Source organism: Gadus chalcogrammus, chromosome 11, assembly GCF_026213295.1.
Source record: "Gadus chalcogrammus isolate NIFS_2021 chromosome 11, NIFS_Gcha_1.0, whole genome shotgun sequence".
NCBI lineage: Eukaryota > Metazoa > Chordata > Actinopteri > Gadiformes > Gadidae > Gadus > Gadus chalcogrammus.
The window spans coordinates 7,154,005-7,175,688 of NC_079422.1; the positions used below are offsets into that span (position 1 = coordinate 7,154,005).

Below are 21,684 nucleotides of genomic sequence, written 5' to 3' on the forward strand. Positions count from 1 at the left end.
CGCTTGCCCAAACAACGTTTATATCTTGAAAGACAAACTAGTACACACACACACACACACACGGTGGAAGTGATCAGTGAGAATGTGCCGCAAAGTGCACACAGAGGACAAGCACTTTGTCCGCTTGCTGCTGCCCGCTCTTCCACATAATGCTCACATGCACACGGCTGTTCTTCTTTCAGTGTGACGTCAATCCCTGGATTTCAAGAGTACTTCCAGGCATTGGCGGATGAATCGTTATAAGGTTTTTACACTGCATTAAAAAACTGCAAATTGAGCAATAATAAAAAATAATCTGATTATTTATGGGAAGCCAAAAATCGCTGTGTATTTTTGTTTGTGTTTTGCTCATGTTCTTTTATGACACAGCAATGCATCCGGTACTATACCTTCATCGCGAATTTGTGTGTCCTATTCTTCGCTTGCTTTTGTGTACGTGTGTGTGTTTGTGTGTGTAAGTGCAAAAATGCTTGCATGCTTTTGTGTATGTGTGTGCAAAAGTGCTTGCGTGCTTTTGTATGTTTGTTTGTGAGTGTGTGTGTGTGTGTGTGTGTGTGTGTGTGTGTGTGTGTGTGTGTGTGTGTGTGTGTGTGTGTGTGTGTGTGTGTGTGTGTGTGTGTGTGTGTGTGGACAAGTGCTTGCGTGCTTTTGTGTAAGTCTATGTGTGTGTGCAAAAGTGCTTGCGTGCTTTTGTGTATGTTTGTGTGTGCAAATGTGCTTTTCCGTGCTTTTTTTGTGTGTGTGTGTGTGTGTGTGTGTGTGTTAGACACCCTTTAGTCCCCCGCTTCCAAGAGGCCCGGTGGTTGGGTTCTGGTGAAAGGAGAGGAGAGGGGCAGGAGAGAAGAAAGGCCCCAGACACCACTGCCCTTACATCCCACCTCCACCCATGGTGCCGCGTGGCTTCTTTCGGAGAAATCAGACGCAGTCACCGCTGTATGCTTTGATTCCACCCAGCACCACAAATGTTTGCACCAAGTGCATAACGAAACCAAGAACTAAACAACCTTAAGTGTGCTTGAATAAACGTCATGCTGTGCGTGAAAGTTTGAAAAGTCAAGCAGGCCTATACTGTGAAATAGCATCGCTTTTTTTTTTTACCTGTCGTAGCCACATCCTCTACTCTACACAGAACTGCCTGTGGTAAACACAGCCTACAGAGGAATCAGGTAGTCATGACCGCATCACACACACACACACACACACACACACACACACACACACACACACACACACACACACACACACACACACACACACACACACACACACACACACAACCCATACACAAACATACACTCCTTGTTATTTTCTTTTCATTATTTCCTATTTCATTGGTACATGTAGCTTCCAGATTAAAGTAGCTAACTTGTGTTGGCGGTCACTAAATGCCTAGGCCTTTATGACAAGCCATTCTAATGTTGAAACTTTAAACCCCCAGCAAGTACATTTAAAGGAACTAAGACAGCTGTATTGGTGGCTTTTTAATTTGAGTTTTTCTTTGTCATTTAACCAGATTATGAGGCATATTCATATTTTTGTTTATCAAATAAATATTTGAATGTAAAGGCCTACTTAACAGTCCAATTTGAATCGTTTTCAGTAACTTAAATTATTTTAGGCTTAGGCTAGGCTATTATTAAAACTATTGATGCCTTTTTGAATAATATATTTGCTTTAGTTTTCTTGTCTTATTCATTGTGACCAAAACCACTGAAATAGTTAACAGCATGAAATTTTGATCAGTAGCCTATTCTACATATTATCAGTGTTTTTAAATATGATAACTCATGTTGAAGTCGCTCAGCCTGCTTGCATAGGCGACGTCTACATATTTAAAACATGTTTTAAAGCGTACATTCATGTGTTTAGCGGTGTACCGTCATTTTACACTCGATGGCTCCTCCCGCTGTTTGAAGAGTGAACTGCGTGTAAATGTAATCGTTGATCTCTGTGATTGCTTTAGATCCAGTTATCATCAAAATGACTTCAGATTTTTCTCATTGGTTCCCCTTTGTACATAACATCGTCCTGCCCCTGGATTTATTCCAAACACAGCCCGAAAATTTGAATCTAAGGTTGGGAGCCACTTGAGTTTACCAGCCACACATCATGAACCCATGCTTACCACCCCACAGCCTATTGAGAAGTGAGGTAATGATCCTTAATGGGTCTTATCACCATAGGGGCCATGCTGGGGGGAAATGATGCGTTTAGAACGGAGATGGCCGATAGGTGAATAAGGCCCATATAGCAGCTGACTGGTGTAGTGTTACCGTTTGAAGCCACATAATGCATCCAGCACACAGTGGCTGCCATGGGCCCCTTGTATGAGTTGGGAGGCAGTTGGCCTCCAGGCATAATTATCCGTTGTAACTGTCCTGGTCATGTGCTCCTCCTATCAGATTGTTTCTAGCTCCTTCCTATCAATGTGGAACCGAGCGTCAGCGATCAATGATGAATATTCAGCTTTTTTGATGGCAACTATTGTCAGATGATTTCCCTGAAAAGAGCTGAGCAAGCGACACTGATTGTTAAATCGCTAGTGTTGATTTTCCCCTTCAGCAACAGCATATCAGTGTATTTTGCTGCTCTGTCAAACCTTGTAGATATAAAATGGATCCAATATGTCTTGTGGGAAATTTTGCATATTAGCAAGTTTGGACTGTGTGTGTGTGTGTTCTCTTTACAGTTCGCACAGCCATTTTAATTCATGTCAAACCCACACGCACACACATGTATAAACACTCTCACATACACACGTGTAACCAAACACGTGCAAGTCTAGGACACCTGGAGAAGGTTCCGCCGTCCTCCCATTGAAGACGTAACTTAATCAATATTCAACCGTTTATCTTCGTTCCAACCATCATACAAATCTACACAAAAATGTACACACTTCAATAATATCTAAACGGAATTTCGATATAATTTAAACTTTCTTCAGAATCACAGTTTTGGTTTCATACTGGCTTTGTTTTCAGTTGGTCTCATTGATTTACGTTGACGCTGGAGCGTGAGGACTTTCAGCAGTGTTGCCAGATTGGGCGGTTTTTCTCGCAGGATTGGGCAATTTATGGAGGACGTTCTGGCAGTGTTGCCAGATTGGGCGGTTTTTCCCGCTCTATTTGGCTACTTTTAATCACGCACCGGCTCGCTATTCTCTTAAAGAGAAACACACACACACACACACACACACACACACACACACACACACACACACACACACACACACACACACACACACACACACACACACACACACACACACACACACACACCTATGCTGTGTTCCAATATCCATACTTCCATGAGTACACTTAAACGTAATAGCTACACTATCCGCACTCACTAATGCCGCTTTTCCACCGCACATGTAGCTCGACTCGACACGACACGACTCGACACGACTCGACACGGTAGCAGCGCGGGTCCTTTTCCACCGCAAATAGTACCTCCGGGACGTGGGCGGGGTCGGCTGCGCGAAAGGGCCGTGACGTATTTTTGTACGCGACGCAAACAACATCTACGTAACCCAAACATGGACAGAACCCACATAACAACAATGGAGAACATCGATGCGATGGTATTCGTGTTCGTATTATTAGCTGGCATGTTGAAGAAGTGGAATATGTTGGCTGCGGCGCTGCTATGGCTGTTACCAGCATGGTTGCCATGTCGCTCTCGTGACTTCGTCACACTCTCTGGCCAATCAGTGGCCGGCCGTCTGCCGACGTCACCTTTTAGCATCGGCTCAGCCGCTTGGAACCTAGAGCGAGGCGGTACTAGAAAAAGCAGCCACTTCAGGTACCAGATACCATGTTTTCGCGGTGGAAACGCAAAAAAGGCGAGCTGAGTCGAGTCGAGTCGTGTCGAGCTGGTACCATGCAGTGGAAAAGCGGCATAAGTGCGCAGATTTTCTGATGTCAGTGAGTGTTGTTCCAAATCGAAAACTCTGTGATGCACTAACCGGAAATTACGAATTCGTATGCGGCCTCCTGCCCCGCAATAAACGTCCCGCTTTGAACAGTGAGCCCTTTATGCCTAGCAGCTATAAAAAGCAATAAAAGCTACAAAATGACACCATTAATGCAGGCTATGTGGAAAATGGGCTGACGTTGGCTCCGCCTCTTCCGCTACGTAGCTTAGATGGCTGCCGTTAAAGTATGCATCAATCCACACTCAGTGGTTGGACCGTTAAGGGTACACCATCCGGTTACTTTCAGTACACTTCTTTTGTCCCCGATCTTAATTTGAACGCCCTACGTATACAATAAGTACGGATTGGAACACAGCACAGGCCTCCAGAAGCCGTGCATACTTCAGCAATCCACCAGTGCTCAGCGCCCAAGCCTGGTATTGCAGCTGTTTAAGCGGGCTGTGGACGGGTCCCTAGATTCAAGTGTCCCCGAAGTGGATACCTCCGTTCACTCCAATGCAAGTGGGTAACAGGAATGTGTCTCCGCAAAAAATGTCTGGATATCAATCAAAGTCTCATAATTATCTTTATACCATGTACTAATAAAATGTTTTCTCTTTTCAAAACGCCAACTCAAGCGTTTTATTAGCTTTTTTATTTTATTTTTTTTTGTAGGAGAAGGAGGGGTGGGTAGCTGAAAGGAGTCGTAGTGAAACAAATCTTGTTTAAGCCCGGCATCCGAGAGGGCTCTTTTTGGAAGGATGTCCATATCTAACAGCAGTGGCGTCCCTAGACTGTTTCATTCGGGGCTAAAGCCCCGGATATTATATAATTAGCCCTGAATGTTAATAAAAATATATATCAACTTGCTGTTTTTTTTTTTTTTTTTTTGCTTGCTTTACACTAAAAACAAACATGGGGATTTCAGGGGCATCTCAAAATAAACTAGCTTAGTCCTTCTAAATAGTCCTTCTGGCAAGAGAATAAACGGATTAAAAACATAGCCAGACTGTTTACCACCTCAAGTGAATGAACCTATGCTATCCCCAGTCATATATATATATATATATATATATATATATATATAGGTAGGGTCCGTCTCACTTGTATTAATTTTTCTCTGAAATAACTTGAATGGAACTTTAGATGTCTAGGGATAAGCAGCACAGAAGTCAGGTAGCTATTTAAAGCTATATTAAACTGTGTATTTTATGTATTTAGATAAAGCATTATGAATAATGTGAATGCGCAATAAAGCATACAATAAATTTGCCACGCGCTACGCACGCATTTTCCCTTTCCCTCTGGGCTAAGCCCCGGATATTTCAAAAACCTAGAAACGCCCGTGTCTAACAGAGATGAAACCACATAAATAACATGGGAAGAACGAGAAAGTTTCACTAAGTTTAACATGGCAGTACGATGAGCGATTAGGGTTATTGCCAATGTTCAACATTAATTCTGCTAGTAAGGTTACAAGTCTGCTGAATCTATAGGAGTGAAACGTGATTTTATAAAGGTGTCTCTACAAACATTCATATTTATCACATATTTTCATCTTTCATAAAATAGATGTGGGAGATTCATCATTCATAAAATAGATGTGGAAAGATTGTAATAAACAGAAACAATATATAATTTATCCAATGTGCATTTGCATTGTAATCTAATAAGAAGACTGAGGAACCTAGGGAAGTTATTACTCACCTTTTTTGGTTACACTAAGCTACGATGGACAAAGCTACGCACACGTAACAGTAGTGGAACCCGTTCAGCTCATACATTCAATAGCAGAGAAGTGAGGTTGAAAAGTGAACTATCTAAAATCGAACTGACTTGTTACCTCTCAGTGTTCTGGGGCCAACAGGATCCCGACAAAGCCCTGTGTCATCCAAAGGCTGATGGGCCCGGGGTCCACTGTCCGGGCCCCAGGGGTCAGGAGGCCAGGGGTTGGGGGTCAGGGTTGTACTACTGTGTGTCTGCACCCACAGAGAAGCGTGGGTAGAGACATTCCAAAGGGTAATTTAGTGCTCAGCTCAGGTCAAAGGTGTTCTGCTAAGAAATCCTCAGAGATACTGCTTGTGATTGTAATGGTTTGTTTAGTTTCATTAATCTCGCCCCATACAAACGTACACATAATCAATATAATTTAAGTTTTCCTTTGAGTTTCTGATAAAGCTTCTGTGTATTCTGGTTATCTCCAACAGTCTGTTATCTAGCTGACTGACAGCTGAAGCCAGTGGTGTGTGTGTGTCGGTGTATGTATGTGTGTGTTAGTGTGTGTGGGGGAGGGGGGGGGGGTGGAATCTGTGTGTGGTCATGTTTGCATGTGTGTGCATGCTTGTAGCCTGCATGTGTATGAGTGATTGTGTTTGTGTCTGTCTGTCTGTCTGTCTGTCTGTCTGTCTGTCTGTCTGTCTGTCTGTCTGTCTGTCTGTCTGTCTGTCTGTCTGTCTGTCTGTCTGTCTGTCTGTCTGTCTGTCTGTCTGTCTGTCTGTCTGTGTGTGTGTGTGTGTGTGTGTGTGTGTGTGTGTGTGTGTGTGTGTGTGTGTGTGTGTGTGTGTGTGTGCATGGCTGTGTGTGTCTCTGTGCCTGTGGAGGGGGCGTTTTTGGCGTTTGATTGACATACCAGTGATGAATACACAGAGAGGGGGGTGAAGGGTGAGGGTCGTAGGTCAGGGTCCCACAGTGAAGGAGGGGGGTGGGGGCCTTGTTAACGAGGAGGGTGGAAGGTATAGCAGTGTCCTCTCAGCTTCATCGCTCATATATTGATCCATACACAAAGGAAAGCATTATCATTGCTATTACATGTATTACATTTCAATGGGAGTGTTCATGCAGCCACTTCAATGGAAATTCTGCACTCATCCTGTGGATTGATATCTGGTCACGTCTTGGTGGTCCAATAACAACATGTATTGATCCGTTTCATTGTTATCCTGCTCGCCCAATAACCTTAATTGTCCTGACAACATCCAAACTAAGCATCCAAATGCATTTTTGATGGGCTGAAAACGTCTAAACTGCAGGTGTGACAGACTACCGCTAGATGTCGCCCTACTTCAGCGTTTAGCCAGCACTGTTGTCACGTTCTCACTTCCTCAAACACAAGTCCGCGGACACGCTCAAGCACACGCATAACACACGCACGCTATAAACACACACACACACACACACACACACACACACACACACACACACACACACACACACACACACACACACACACACACACACACACACACACACACACACACACACCGTTATATTGTTAAACGTACTCTCTTCGTTGAACTAACCCTACAATTGTAATGAATGTGCGACCTTTTTCCATTTGCCAATGCTTCAGTGAAACTTGAACATGTATGTTCAGAATCCCATGCGGAGAAAGGCTGCAACGACGGGAATGTACGCCTGTCTGCAGTCTGGCCTCTACTACAACAGAGTAGGCTAGTGGATTGCATAATGTTATCTACACTGGAACTGGTGTGCACGAGCGTTTCGTTCCCAATGTCAAACAGCAAGCATAGCGTAAAACTTTAAAAGGCGCATTATACAATAACATTATGTACATCTCGACGGTGATCTCATTCGACTCTGGTAGTAGCCTAGTCTACACTGAGCAGTCGGGTGTGCCTTAAGAACACCTTTGACAGACATGCACAATGAATGCCATTGTACGCTTCTCTTACTATGCCTCACACGGTGCATGGCACGCACAGTTTTCCCAAACTACATGCAGTTGCAGTATATGCTTGGGGTTAGCCGAGTTTACCAACCACGCCACGCCTCCTTGGTCCAGCTGGTGGCAACACTCTCGGTGACATCATCACCGTGTTCAGTTATTGGTTTAAGGACAGTTCACACCTGCCCAATCGACTATCAGCAAAGTGACGTCAGCCAACACAGTCCGTTCGGTTTCTATTGAGTGGGCGGAGCAGTGCAATTACCGACGTCAGAGCAGGCAAAATACAGGGCTACTATTGGTTAAAAGCCTCGAAGTTAGGGTCTGTTGCTGAGAGAGAAAAAAGAGGGAGAGAGACAACAGTTGCAAGGGAGATATATCCCACGGTTGCCGCCTGGAGATGTCCATTATGCCTCAGACAGACCTGTCACAAAACCTCTTGTTGTTTAATCAGAATTCTCTGTCGGCCATGCGGCTTCTTGTGGTCACCCTAAATGTTTTCCTTAATTTAAGTGGTTGCATTATTCTTCGTATTTTTCACACCCTATAGGTAAGAATAACTAAAGAATGTAATTTGCCATTTAAACTTTGGTTGTATTCTTATGTCTGTACGGGCAGAGCGATGTATGACCGCCGTTTGCCCAGGGAAGGCACTTGTCCTGTCAATTATGGTAAACATACACTTTTTACGAAAGGAGGGGGACTGGTGTGTTTCTATTGGCTCTCCCTGGCTGTTCCCTCCCTTCAACCCGCCCACATACTGTTCCTATGGTTCCCAAGGCCCTGATTGGGTACTGTAAAGTATGGGACAGAGCACCGGTATCGCCAAGCATTCTTATACCATTGGCTGAGCCGTCCCGTCAATCAACTGGGCTTTGACAGCTTTCCACGCCCTTTAGCCTCTAACGTCAACGCTGATAAGCTACTGTACCTGTCACCAACCTCTGATTGGTCAGTTCACCCAGCTGTTAGTGGTTCATTCACCATTTTGTGACTGTAGTGGAAATGAGACTGATAGTTTTTTTTATCCGTGTTTGAGTTGCTGTGGGAAAAAGACATGTTTGGCGGAGGAAAAGTAGTGTAAGTTTGTATCCCACAGATGTCGCCGACCGCAAGTGGATGTCGTTCGGAATTGGTGCGAGTCTTCTCCATCTGCATAATCGGAGCATAAATCTTTCTCATCCGGAGTAAAAACGTCCATTGTGGGTAAGTTGAAACAAAGTTAGCAAGGTTATAAAGCTCAGTCGACGTGGATTGTATTGACCAGAGAGAAGCTAACGTTGGACTGTACGGTTTTCCAATGGGCGGCAGCATAGTGTGCAAAAGAAAAGCAGTGACATGGCTCGGTGAGGAAGAGACGAGAAAGGCGAGGAGAGGGGTGGGAGTGCAAAGCTGAAAACTTTGTCCAATGTTTTTACTGCAGTCTAATGGGCGTGCAAGAACACTTGGGATCGAGTTGGTCATGAACACAACAGCCTTGTTGTTATGTAACAATTGTCCTCAGCATAAGTTTACGAGTTTTCCCAGAAAAGGGCTCCCTTAACAAGCAGCGACCCATTGTAAAAGCGTCGGTCTTTTCCCCAGCATCAGTCTGTTTATTAACATGTTACAATCGTACATAGTACATAAAACGCATCGGTCAAATTAGACGCAACACGAGAACATTTCGCCGCATTTCCTTGTGGACGGGCTGCTGTCGGCGATGTCACTACGGTGTTTGTCTGCCAACGTTGCGTACTACGATTACTACAAGCGCCGCTACTACCAATACTAACACCGTAGTGCATAGTAGAGCGAACCACTCCGATGGACGCACAGCTTCTGCGTTGTTCCACTTTAATATATTTACAGGGTCCAAAGACCCCCGTTTAAGCGACATGTTCTGCAGCGGGTTCCACACGATTTAAATCGACATTGTATTACATTTACACGCCGACATCCATCTCACGCAGAAGGACATTTTAGGTCCATGTCTAATATGAAACATCACTCGACACAGGTTGTTTGCTTGTTTGTTTTATTCGCTGTCCGTGATCATGGCAGACCGAGCGAGTGGCGCGAGTCAGATCATTTGACATTGTGTGTTTGGAGCCTCTCGTGCTCCGCTCAGCGCGAGCAGCGGACGGCCAGAAAGACCGGGAAACGCAGCAGCGCATTCCTCGCTTTCTCGGCTTTCCCCCCCATCTCGACTACACTCCACTTTTCTTGATCTAGAAAATAGCACGCAACGAATGCATTTTTTTCCTTCTCTTGACATTTTTAACTGAACAGTTACGAACACTTTATTTTAATCCATATTCTGTTTCATTTCTTAGACCCATAGTCACACACATACAATTTGTGTTATATCGTTTGACAGCCATTCTGGGCAAACGCACGTCTATTGTAGTCTTACACAGATGCAGTAAAATGCATGTATCACGTCTGTTCACTTGTCTCCGCATCATTGTCTTTTTTAGGCAAAGAGAGTACTTGGGTGATACAGGGCACCGGCCCTCTGAAAGATGCTGTCCATTCATGTGGCGTGTATTGGCATCCCTGCCATTCTGCCCCTGTCCCTAACATGGAGCAGTCACCTCTAATCTATATGCCTTGGACCCACTCATCGATAAGGGCCAGGATGCACAAATCACAAGCCTACATTTTTATTTTCTACCGACATACGGACGGAGAGGCCAGGCAGCTGTCCATATCCATAAAATATCACCACAGATGCAGAGAGTGCGAACCAAACCTTACACACACACACACTCACACACACACACTCACATACGTACACGCACACACACACACGCACGCACACACACACACACACACACACACACACACACACACACACACACACACACACACACACACACACACACACACACACACACACACACACACACACACACACACACACACACACACACACACACACACTCAAACATACGTTCACACAACACACTCAAACAAACCCACAGACACACGCAAGCCTAAAGACAGTTTATTTTTGTTGTGTTGTCGCAGGATGCACAGTCTCATCCGTATACCAGTGTTTTTGAATCCAGAGAATTAATTAATGACTGTGTGTTTGTATCCTGGTCGCCACGGTTTAGTCTGTCACTCCAGCGCTGCTTTTTAGTTAGGCTCTGTCTTACCTGGCCGTCGAGTGATCTCTCCATCCAGCACCCTCCCTTTATAGCCCCTGTTCCCCTTCTCACACACGCACACACACACACACACACACACACACACACACACACACACACACACACACACACACACACACACACACACACACACACACACACATTCGAGCAGCCTTGATCACATCTCCTTCACATAGGGTTACATATCACACACACAGTGAATTATAAATGCAGCTACAGACGCTCCTGCTCACCCGCGGTGCCACGGTTGTTGCGACTGAGGCACAGGCTGTGTGTGTGTGTGTGTGTTTTCCCCCACAACGCGTGTGTATAAACTGGCATCGGGGTGGTGGGTGTATCAGGGTTGCATAGTGTGATAATAAATCGCAGTGTAATAGGAAACAAGAGTGCACTAAGGCACTGGGAGACGGCTTCCTGAAGCACTAATGTTCAAACCAGCTTTCCTCATTAAGGGCATCTCCTGTGTGTGCATGCATCGTGTCTGTTTGCGTGTGTCATAAGTGTGTGTTTTGGGCATGTGTGTCCTGAGTGTCGGTGTTGACCGTGTGTGTGTGTGTGTTTGGCATGTGTGTGTCATGCATGTGTGGGTGTGTGTGTGTTTGATGGGAGTGTGTGTGCTGATGGCAGCCACCATACTTTTGATGTGACATCACCTTGGATTTCCTCCATTCTGAGACCGAATGGTTTTACAGTGAGAGCAATGGTCCTATGACAGTCCGTGTTTAAGAGGCAGTGGTCGTGGTTTTATTTGTTTTTCTGTAGGTATTGGTTTGTACCACAGCACCACAAGCTGAACCACTAGACCAGACCTAATGCACGGGCTGCATAGCATAACATATTAATGTAGTAATTACAGATGAGCACGATATAGACTCGTCATCACAAAAGCTGGGCTGATGGCTTTTTAGCGAAATTGTAGGTATTTATTATAATTAGTGTGTTAGTGTTGATGTCATGTAAATATACGTCTAAACGTGAGGGGCATCAGGGGAACATAAGGGGGTTGTTGTGTCAGTATAGAGTCAAATGTAAGACATGTCCCTGCATGTCCTGACATGTTCTTATGGGCTATGTACATGCTCTGATACACTTGTGAGGGAAACTGGTCTTCAGAATGGCACAGTGATATCACAGGTCGTTATCATAGTATCTGTGATCACTGTAATGCTGTATCCATATTGAGAAGCCTGAACACACATGCACAAGCAAACGTGAAAACTGTAGTTACACAACAACGTGCACGTCCGACATTACAAGGCAAGACGAGAATTTAACAATGTGTGGATAAGTAAACTGGCAATTCCAAAGAGAGCATTCTGTGTGTGTGTGTGTGTGTGTGTGTGTGTGTGTGTGTGTGTGTGTGTGTGTGTGTGTGTGTGTGTGTGTGTGTGTGTGTGTGTGTGTGTGTGTGTGTGTGTGTGTGTGTGTGTGTGTGTGTGTGTGTCTGTGTGTGGGGGAGAAGTGTGTGAGTGTGTGTGTCTGTGTGTTTGAGTGTGTCTGTGTGTGTGTGTTTGTCTTACCATACAGAGTTAAATTACTGTTGAATGACTTGTAATGTATGTTTATTACACCTAACGGACTTGTATTTTTGGAGAAGCTGGGCCTAGCCGTGTAGGAACTATATGGTTGCCCATTAACAAGCTTCAAGTTGGATTTACCCAGAGGTCACTATTACAGCAAAACTACCGACTATTTATTCAACTTGGACCAGAGTAAACCTTACTTGGGATTCTCTCTTTTTTTCCCCTGATATTGAACTAGTGTGAAAAATATCAGGGTTGTAGACAGTATAATCTAGAAAAAAATGATTCTGGTGTGTATTTTGGTTGTTCAGTTAAAATATATTTAGGTCTTCACAAAACACAGTTGTGCCGGTTGTTAAGGTAAGCAGCCCCATTGTCGTTTGAGTGGTACGTAAAACACAGATTTAACAAAGTCATATTACTATTACAGCATTGTATGAAATAATACAATGTAGTTTATTTGGGAGCTAATGTTTTATAAGTATAAATTTCCCCCTTTACATTAATAAATTATTTAAATTATGACTGAGACACAAAGGCTCTCCATTGACCTCATAAAAATGTGTTTATAAAAAAAAAAAAAAAAGCAATCTGCGTGAGTGTAACCTCAGATTTGTGCCCAGGATGCACGTTGTCCATTTTATTACCTTGAAAAGTTCAGAATGACTAATTACTAACTCAGAATCACACGGAATAAACACACAAATACACACACAGCCACTAAGGTACACAAACACGTAGACTTGCACACAACCAAAAACAAACACATCCTGTCTGCTTATCAGTACTCGCCAAGGGTATTTTGGGTAGTCATAAGCACGACCAAACACATATTTTCAGGCTGACATCAGATCCTAGCTAGTCAGCCAGGGAAACCATTAACCAACCAACAAGAGCATCAGCCAGTTAAGCTAGTCTGGCAGCCATTCAACCAGTCATTCAGTCAACCCTAAAGCACAGACATATTAGGCTTTTATTGCTCTATTTTTTCTATTTTTTACTCTGTTGATCTGTAATGGGGAACAGGCCTGTGTTAGAGAACACATTCTGGCCTGCTGGGCCGACTGCCTATTGAGAACATGGTAAATGGGAGGATTTTTACATATATATATATATATATATATATATATATATATATATATATCCTTCCACAGCCAGAATCAAAGGTTATATGTAAGATTTTACACAAATATACAGAATTTACATTTTTTTTAATACATTGGAGTGGGCGACGAGAGCTAGACCTATCAGCCTGTAAGTCCCATTACACACTTTAAACACTTTCCTGTACCTCACACACTACACCCCAGGGTGCCCAGCATGCACAGGGGACAGGCCACACGAGGAGCTCAGCCGCTGAGTGGGAGAGTCATCCACCTGGGAGTTGATTAGTTATGCTGGAATATCAATCTCATACCACAGGAAGTAGGATCTGATTTGTTAGATAGTTTTCGTCAATTAAATAGTTATATAGTCATAGTCAACCTGTAGTTCACAAGGGACACTGGGAAACTTTCCCACTTTCCCAGACGGGATGTGTGCGCTTTTGCCACTACTTGCGTGAGCATCTGTGTGTGTTTACCTTTTTGCATAAATGTAGACATTGCTGTCATAATGGTTAGCAATGTTTGCAGGTTTTCTATGTAAAGTACAAGCAGGCAGGTTACCAACATCAGTGTTGTGTGTCCGTGTGCTTGCTATCCTTTTGAGTCATTTTCTCTGGCATCGGTGGATGTGGATTTTATTTTCTTTCGCTAATCACGGCTCGACAGATATAAAAAAAGTTTCCTTTGGGCACAATATATGTCTTTATCTGCCAGAAGGGAAACACAGAAAAAAAAGACGCCGCTGAAGAGGCCGAGACAGAGACAGAGAGGGAGATAGACGGTGTGAAAACAGCCATGGAAATTCCCAGTAACTACACGCATAATCTGTTTTATACAAACAGCTGGTCCATCTTGCTGTTCTCAGAGCTCTCTCTCTGTCTGTCTCTGTCTCTCTTTCTGTCTGTCTGACCCTCTGTCTCTCGCTCTCTCTCTCTCTCTCTCTCTCTCTCTCTCTCTCTCTCTCTCTCTCTCTCTCTCTCTCTCTCTCTCTCTCTCTCTCTCTCTCTCTCTCTCTCTCTCTTGCTCTCTCTCTCTCTATGCTCTCATATTGCTACAATGTAGGGTGACCTTAAACCAATCACCTCCAGCCTTTTTCTACTTAATGGGAGCTTAAGAGAGAATTGGAAGAATTAGATCAAAAAGAGTTTCTGTAAGGCAAATGTTTGATGAGGAGTGACCTTGACAATGTTTCTCCCTTCATGATTGGCTTACTTTTGTGTTTTCTAAACATTACGCTGTTGAGAAAATAATTGTGTGGACTACAGACACAAAACACACATACACACAAACGCACAAACCCACACAAACACACACACACACACACACACAGACACACACACACACACACACAGACACAGACACAGACACAGACACAGACACAGACACAGACACAGACACACACACACACACACACACACACAATTACAATTTTTTTTTCAAATACATCCAGACAGTTAAGCTTTACTAATAATGGTTATCTTTGAATATTTGTGTATACTTTTTGTATTTTTTTAAGTTTAATTTTTTTTACCTAATTACAGGTTTATCTCATAATCATCATGTATAGTTAATTAAAGTTATTCATTCATTGTTAAAAATAGATTATATTTCATTATTATAATTTTAGAAAGTTTGCAATTTTCTCTCTCACACACGCACACACACACACACACACACACACACACACACACACACACACACACACACACACACACACACACACACACACACACACACACACACACACACACACACACACACACACACACACACACACACACACACACACACACACACACGCATACAAACACACAGCGGATATTGGATTGGTCCAACAGAGAGGGGGGGCTATGGGAGATCCTTCCGACATAGCGCCTGTAGGACTAGTGCAGAGCTGCACACTTTGAGCCATGACATCATTCCTAATCGGAGCTAATTCTGATGATGAAGATAATAAATGACCACCTGTCCTCTCTCTTTCCCTGTTCCCTTTCTCTCTCTCTTTTTTACCAGCCTGCAGTGCAGAGAAAGAGCAAGGGCACAGAACGGGGGCATAGGAAGAAAACACGCGAGAAAGCAGAAAGAAAGGGAGAGCGGACAAAAGAACAAAAGAACAGATAGCAAGAGGTGCCTTGGAAACGTCCAGAGCCTGAAGTGCCATGCCGCTCGGAGCACTTTGAAGTGAAGTGATCCTGTGAGCAGTACCAGAGGCCGGACCACCGCAGAGACCGCACACCAGGACATGAGGCCCGTGAAGAAGCAGGGTGGACGGCCCCCCCCAGCGGGGGCCAGGGGCCGGGGGGGGAGGAGGAAGGCCGTCTCCCAGGGGTCCCCGGAGAAGGACACCAGGAGGGAGCGGGTCAGGAGGGAGAGACAGGCCCCGCTCACCGCAGACGCACTCCGCAAGGAGCCCATCACCAGTAGCATTACCCCCAGGAAGAAGGAGGAGTCGCAGGAGGCGCAGAAGGCCGCTGAGAAGAGTGGGAGGGGGGTCGAGGAGAAGAGGGAGGAGGGGAAGTCCCTTGGGACCAACGGCAATATCACGTTCTCCCACCACAATACAGCCCCAACCATAGCGACCTCTACCCCAACCCAACCCGTTCCCAACCCCGTTATGACCCCCACCATAGCAGAGAGCACACCGACGCCCGTCTCCAACCACAACGCGACCCCGACCACAGCGGTCTCTTCCCTAGCCACCTATGTCTCCAACCACACTCCAACCATAGCAGCCTCTACGAAAGCGCCTGTCTCCAGCAGCCCGGCTTTGACCCCAACCATACTAACCTCTACCCCGATGCCTTTATCAAACCACAGTGTAACCCCGACCATAGCAACCTCTACCCCGACTCCCCTCCCCGTGACCACTGCCCCCAGTCCCAGCACGGGCTCCCATTCCAGTAGGAAAACAGCCACTTTTAAGGCCCGTGTTCCCAAGAAAAAGTATACTTATGAGCACTTTGTGAGCAATGGCGGTGCCATTGCCAATATCCCTACCTCCAGTCCGTTGCTTATACAAAGCAGTTACCACAGCAATGATATCAGCAGAACTAGCTTGATGCCCAGAAACAATGGCAGTAATTCTATCACCATTAGTAATAGTTTGAGCATCAGCGGACGCATCAACAGCACCATCACCAGTAACAGTGCACACGCTATGAGTGGTGTGAATGTCAGCAACCGTAGTGACAGTAGTACTAGCAGTAAGAGTATTAGCAATAGCAGTAATATAATTAATCCTAGCTCAGGTTATAAGCCCTCAGCGCCAAAAGAATACAGCAAAGCACCAGAAACGACTTCTCTCAGCAGTGTCCCCAACGAGGCTCACCCTAAAGCACTTCCCCAAGAAAGAGAGGCCCCCGCTGGGGAAAGCCACACAGAGGGCCCCCAGAACTCGGCCTGTTCGTCCTCCACCGACACGGCGAGCGAGAGCTCGGCCGACCTGGAGGTGAAGGAGGCGACGGGGCCCAGCCTCCACCAGAAGATAGCAGAAGGCCTCGCTCACCTCCATAGCAACCATTCCAGAGAGGCCAGCCTGTCCGAGGCCCTGGCCAAGGGCCTGAAGAACCAGAGGGTGCTGGCTCGCAGGGCCAGGAGCAGCAGGGAGACCAGTGTCAGGGAGGAGAAGGGGGTCGCCGGGAAGGACTCAGGACCAAAGTCCCCGGTGTTCAGTCCGGGGGTGGTGCGGAGGGTGAGCGGGGGCAGCGTGGAGGTCCAGCTGCAGGGAGAGGAGGAGGGGGAGGGACTGGTCCGGTTCCCCTTCCTCGGGGGAGCCAGTATGACCTCGTCGCCGGGGGACGAGGGAGCGGTGGACTTCATCTTGGACGCGCCCCCGCCCGGTACGGCCCCCGTGGCCGTGGGGACCAGAGTATGTGTGCCTTTTGGAGGAGAAGAAGGGAGACCCGTGGTGTTCAGGGAGGGGGTGGTCTCCCAGGTGGACCCCCACCCAGCCGTTTCCTTCCCCTATCGGGTGGTCCTGGAGGATGAAGCCCAGGTCCTGACCAAGGGCCAGGCAGTGTGGGTGTCCAGGCAGAGCCTGAGGCTGCTCTCCCCTCCCTGGGAGGTCCCACAGATGGACGGGGGGAGGGAGCGGGAGCGGGAGAAGGAGCTGGAGATGGAGGAGAGAGAGCGGAGGGAGGAGATGGAGGTGGAGAGAGAGGTATGTCAGCTGAGCATTGGAATGGGGGTGCTGGGGGGAAGCCCGAGGTCGGGGGCCCACGGCTTCCCTCCAGGAGTGGTGGGGGGGCACTCCTACGTAAGCACACACCTGTCTCTGCACTCCGCTACGGTGGCCGCCAGCGTAGCCACGAGCCCCGTCTACGGAGACACCGAGAGACAGAAGCAGCCCAACACCCCGGAGGTAGACATGGAGGTCTCTAACTTCAACATGGGTCCATCGGGGGGCCAAAAGCCCAGTTCCGGGACCCCCCAGCACAGACACATCCTCTCCAAGCCCCCTGGCTGCTCCTCGTCCTCCTCCCCTCATCTGGCGGTGGCTCGGGGCCCCCTCTCCGCCCTGACCGGCCCCCAGCAGCCCCCCTCCTCCCCTGCCTCTCTGAGGCCTGAGCTGAGCCTCTCCCAGGCCAGCCTCCCTTCCACCAAGACCACGCCCACTCAGACCCCCCCCTCTACGCCCAGCACCTCCTCCTCGCGCTCCCGCACCCCGCTGTCGCTGGCGCAGCAGAAGTACAAGAAGGGCGACGTGGTGTGCACCAACAACGGCATCCGCAAGAAGTTCAACGGGAAGCAGTGGCGGCGGCTGTGCTCCCGGGAGGGCTGCATGAAGGAGTCCCAGCGCCGCGGCTACTGCTCCCGCCACCTGTCCATGAGGACCAAGGAGATGGAGGCGGCCGGGGGGGGCGGCGGAGGGGGAGGGGAGCGGGGCGGGGCCGGAGGGGGGGGCAGCAGCTCGGGGACCGTGACCCCCTCGGACATGCGGGGGCGAGCGAGCAGCGAGTTCGACTGGGACGACACGTCCCGGGAGAGCAGCGAGGCCAGCAGCCGAGGGGACTCCCGGCCCCGGCTGGTGCAGGCGGCCCTCCTGCCCCACGACCTGTCGTCCCGCTTCGACATGGACGAGTGCGAGGCCGCCACCATGCTGGTGTCCCTGGGCAGCTCGCGCTCCTGCACGCCCTCCTTCTCCCCCATCTCCAACCAGTCGCCCTTCTCCCCCGCCCCGTCCCCCTCCCCGTCGCCGCTGTTCGGCTTCCGGCCTGCCAACTTCTCCCCCATCAACGCCTCCCCCGTCCCGCCCCACCGGAGGCAGCGGCAGCCCAGTGGGACCGGGGGGGGAGCAGGGGGTAGAGCCAGTGCCAGTGCGGCGGGCGAGCGGGAGAGGCACGCCTCGGGGCATCAGCCGTCGTTCCACGCCAACCTGACCTTCACCGTCCCCACCAGCACCGCCCCGGGGAAGCGGAAGTCCGAGGCCGCCCCTCCCCCACCGCCGCCCTCGCACCACCACGACTACACACCCAAGACGGAGCCGGAGCAGGGGGACCTCAACAGCTCCTTCCGGGTGCTGTCGCCGCAGACGCAGGCCTCCTACTCGCGCACCCAGACGCCCACCTCCTCACGACACCGTGGAGCCGGCACCCCCCCCTCCAGCAGACCCCCGTCCTCCACAGCCTCCTCCCCGCCTCCTCTCCTGATCTCCCCCCTGCCCCCCTCCTCCCTGCCCCCCGACGGAGGGCTTCGCCGGGTGGTCCCTGTCCCCCAGCAGGCCCTCAGGGACTCCCCGGTCATCGTGAGGAACCCTGAAGTGCCGCTGGCCAAGTTCACCGAGGGTCCCATTGGGAGGGGGGGAAGCGGGGCCGAGGGGCTGCCCAAGACCTCCAAAGAGCCCGGGCTCGTGCCCTTCACCCCCCTGCCGGTGGCTGGCCTCCAGGTCCCCGTCCCCATCAACGCGGCCTCAGCCACCGTGACCAATGGGACCGTCCTGCTCCAGAACCCGGCCCAGACCCTGGTGCTGGTCTCCCCCGCCCCCACCTCCCTGGCCCCCGGCGGCATCAACGCCATGCAGACCCTGTCCATCACCGTCAGCAGCAACACCACCAACGCCCCCATCCCCGGCAGCAACGCCTGCCCGGCGGGGAAGGAGCCGGACAAGGCGGCGGCGTTCGGGACAGAGGTCCAGCAGCCGGTCCCCTGTCACCCCTCCCCCACCGCCCTGCTGCCCCTCATCCTGCCCGCCGAGAACCTGCACCCCGCGCCCCGGAAGGACATCATCATAGGACGCCCCGGCACAGGTGAGCTACCATCGGTGAATGCGGGCAAGAGATGTTATTGGTTTACACACCAGAGCAGTTGTATTGGTCCATACAGGTGATGGTTTTATTGGTCCATACAGGTGATGGTTGCATTGGTCCATACAGGTGATGGTTGTATTGGTCCATACAGGTGAATGTTGTGTTGGTTCTTACAGGTGAATGTTTGTATCGGTTCCTTGAGGTGAAGTTTGTATTGGTTCATGGAGGTGATCATTTGGTTTCTAACGCCGAGAGATTGTATTGATTTGCCCTGGAGAGGGTTTGTGTAGGTTTAGAGAAGGGAGGGATTGCATTGATTGATGCAGGTGAGGGTTGATATTGGTTCCTACAGTGGAGGGACGTGTTGGTCTGTACAGGTGAGGCGGTTTTTGTGCGATTCCCCACTCTTAGTTCAGAGATCAAAGGGGAATATCGAGCATGTTCTGTTTCGGAAAATAAGTTTGGTGCTATTTTAGGTACGATAGTTGGAAGAATCATGAGGTTAGGGCGGAATTTTATGTATTGAATAATTTCAAAGAAAAGTGAAAGAATGATATTTTTCAATGATTTATTTTTCTTTCGCTTGGATTCCTGTTAATCAGTTATTCAAATAAATAAGAGCATTCCTGCATAAAACGGGTTCCTTTTTTCTCTTTCGTGTATATACAAATAAAAGGAAAATAATGTTGCTTCAATGAGAGTGTTTCCCCACACCTAATGTTGAGAAATAGGAAACAAAAGGTGTGAATTTTTTAGAGCTAGGATTAGAACCATACTTCATCAAATGCCATAAATAAATGATCAATACATGCTTTTGTTTTTTTATAAAATATATATTTTCAGACTTTCTCAAATCCATCCACTAAACCCGACCCTGGTTCTTAAGGTGTAAGAGGGTTGTGATGCAGGGGGAGTGTGTGTGAGAGGGGGGGTGTGGCACCACCCTCTGTGTGTGAGCCGGGTGTTGGATGAGCGGGGCAGGGGTTCAGGAAGTGCTGGTCACTGGTCACAACGGAGGGGGGCCGGCCTGACGCTGGCATGGCTCCACTCCAACATTTCAAACATGACTAGACTCACCCTGGGAGCCCACACACCCACTATGCTGGCCGACACACACACACACACACACACACACACACACACACACACACACACACACACACACACACACACACACACACACACACACACACACACACACACACACACACACACACACACACACACACACACACACACACACACACACTTACATATACACACACACACACATACACGTAAAGAGATACATGGGAAAGCAGGTGCACCTACTCTTGTCAAAAGGGAATATTGAAATAATATAAATACGTATTTACTTTAAATTATGATGAAGATAAAATATATAGAAAAAATATATTTTAATGGACATCTTTTGTCTGAACTGATCTTTCGGTTCACACAGACAGACAGACAAACACACAATTTTTCTATCTGTGGTTACTCGGTCCTTTAAAGGTTTATTTATTCATCACTTTAAATTATGAGAGAGTTCAAATATATAAATGCTATTTTTACTAGACAACTTCCTTCTGAACTGATCCTTATATTCATCGGTGCACCCAGAAGGACAGATGGACACACACACACACACACACACACACACACACACACACACACACACACACACACACACACACACACACACACACACACACACACACACACACACACACACACACACACACACACACACACACACACACACACACACACACACACACACTGACATATACTTGCACATACTGACATAAAGGAGGTTGCATTCAAATATAATGGGACTAAATCAATCTATAAATATGATATATATATTTTAACTATATATCATGTGTTAAAATAGACCTTTGCTTTAATTTTTATGCATGCATAGTTTTTAGATGTGCCAGTGTTTTTTTGTCCTCTTTCTAACCTGCTGTATCACACGTCAATTTGTATGATGACTTCTTAAAACAAATCAAGGCAAAAAAACGACAAAAATTAATAACAAATTGTGAAACGCTAATAGAGAAAGAGCTAAA

At 47.6% G+C, this 21,684-nt stretch overlaps 1 protein-coding gene across 1 annotated transcript in view; it reads left to right on the top strand.

Annotated features, from left to right (window-relative positions):
- Positions 1–8,533: 8,533 nt before the first annotated feature.
- Positions 8,534–21,684, top strand: part of cicb (capicua transcriptional repressor b) — a 40,546-nt gene continuing 27,395 nt past the window's right edge. Inside the window, exons 1-2 of the mRNA XM_056601446.1 lie at positions 8,534–8,807; positions 15,399–19,630. Coding sequence (XP_056457421.1) covers positions 15,628–19,630 — 4,003 coding nt within the window. The 5' untranslated portion in view covers positions 8,534–8,807; positions 15,399–15,627. The remainder of the gene's footprint in view (positions 8,808–15,398; positions 19,631–21,684) is intronic.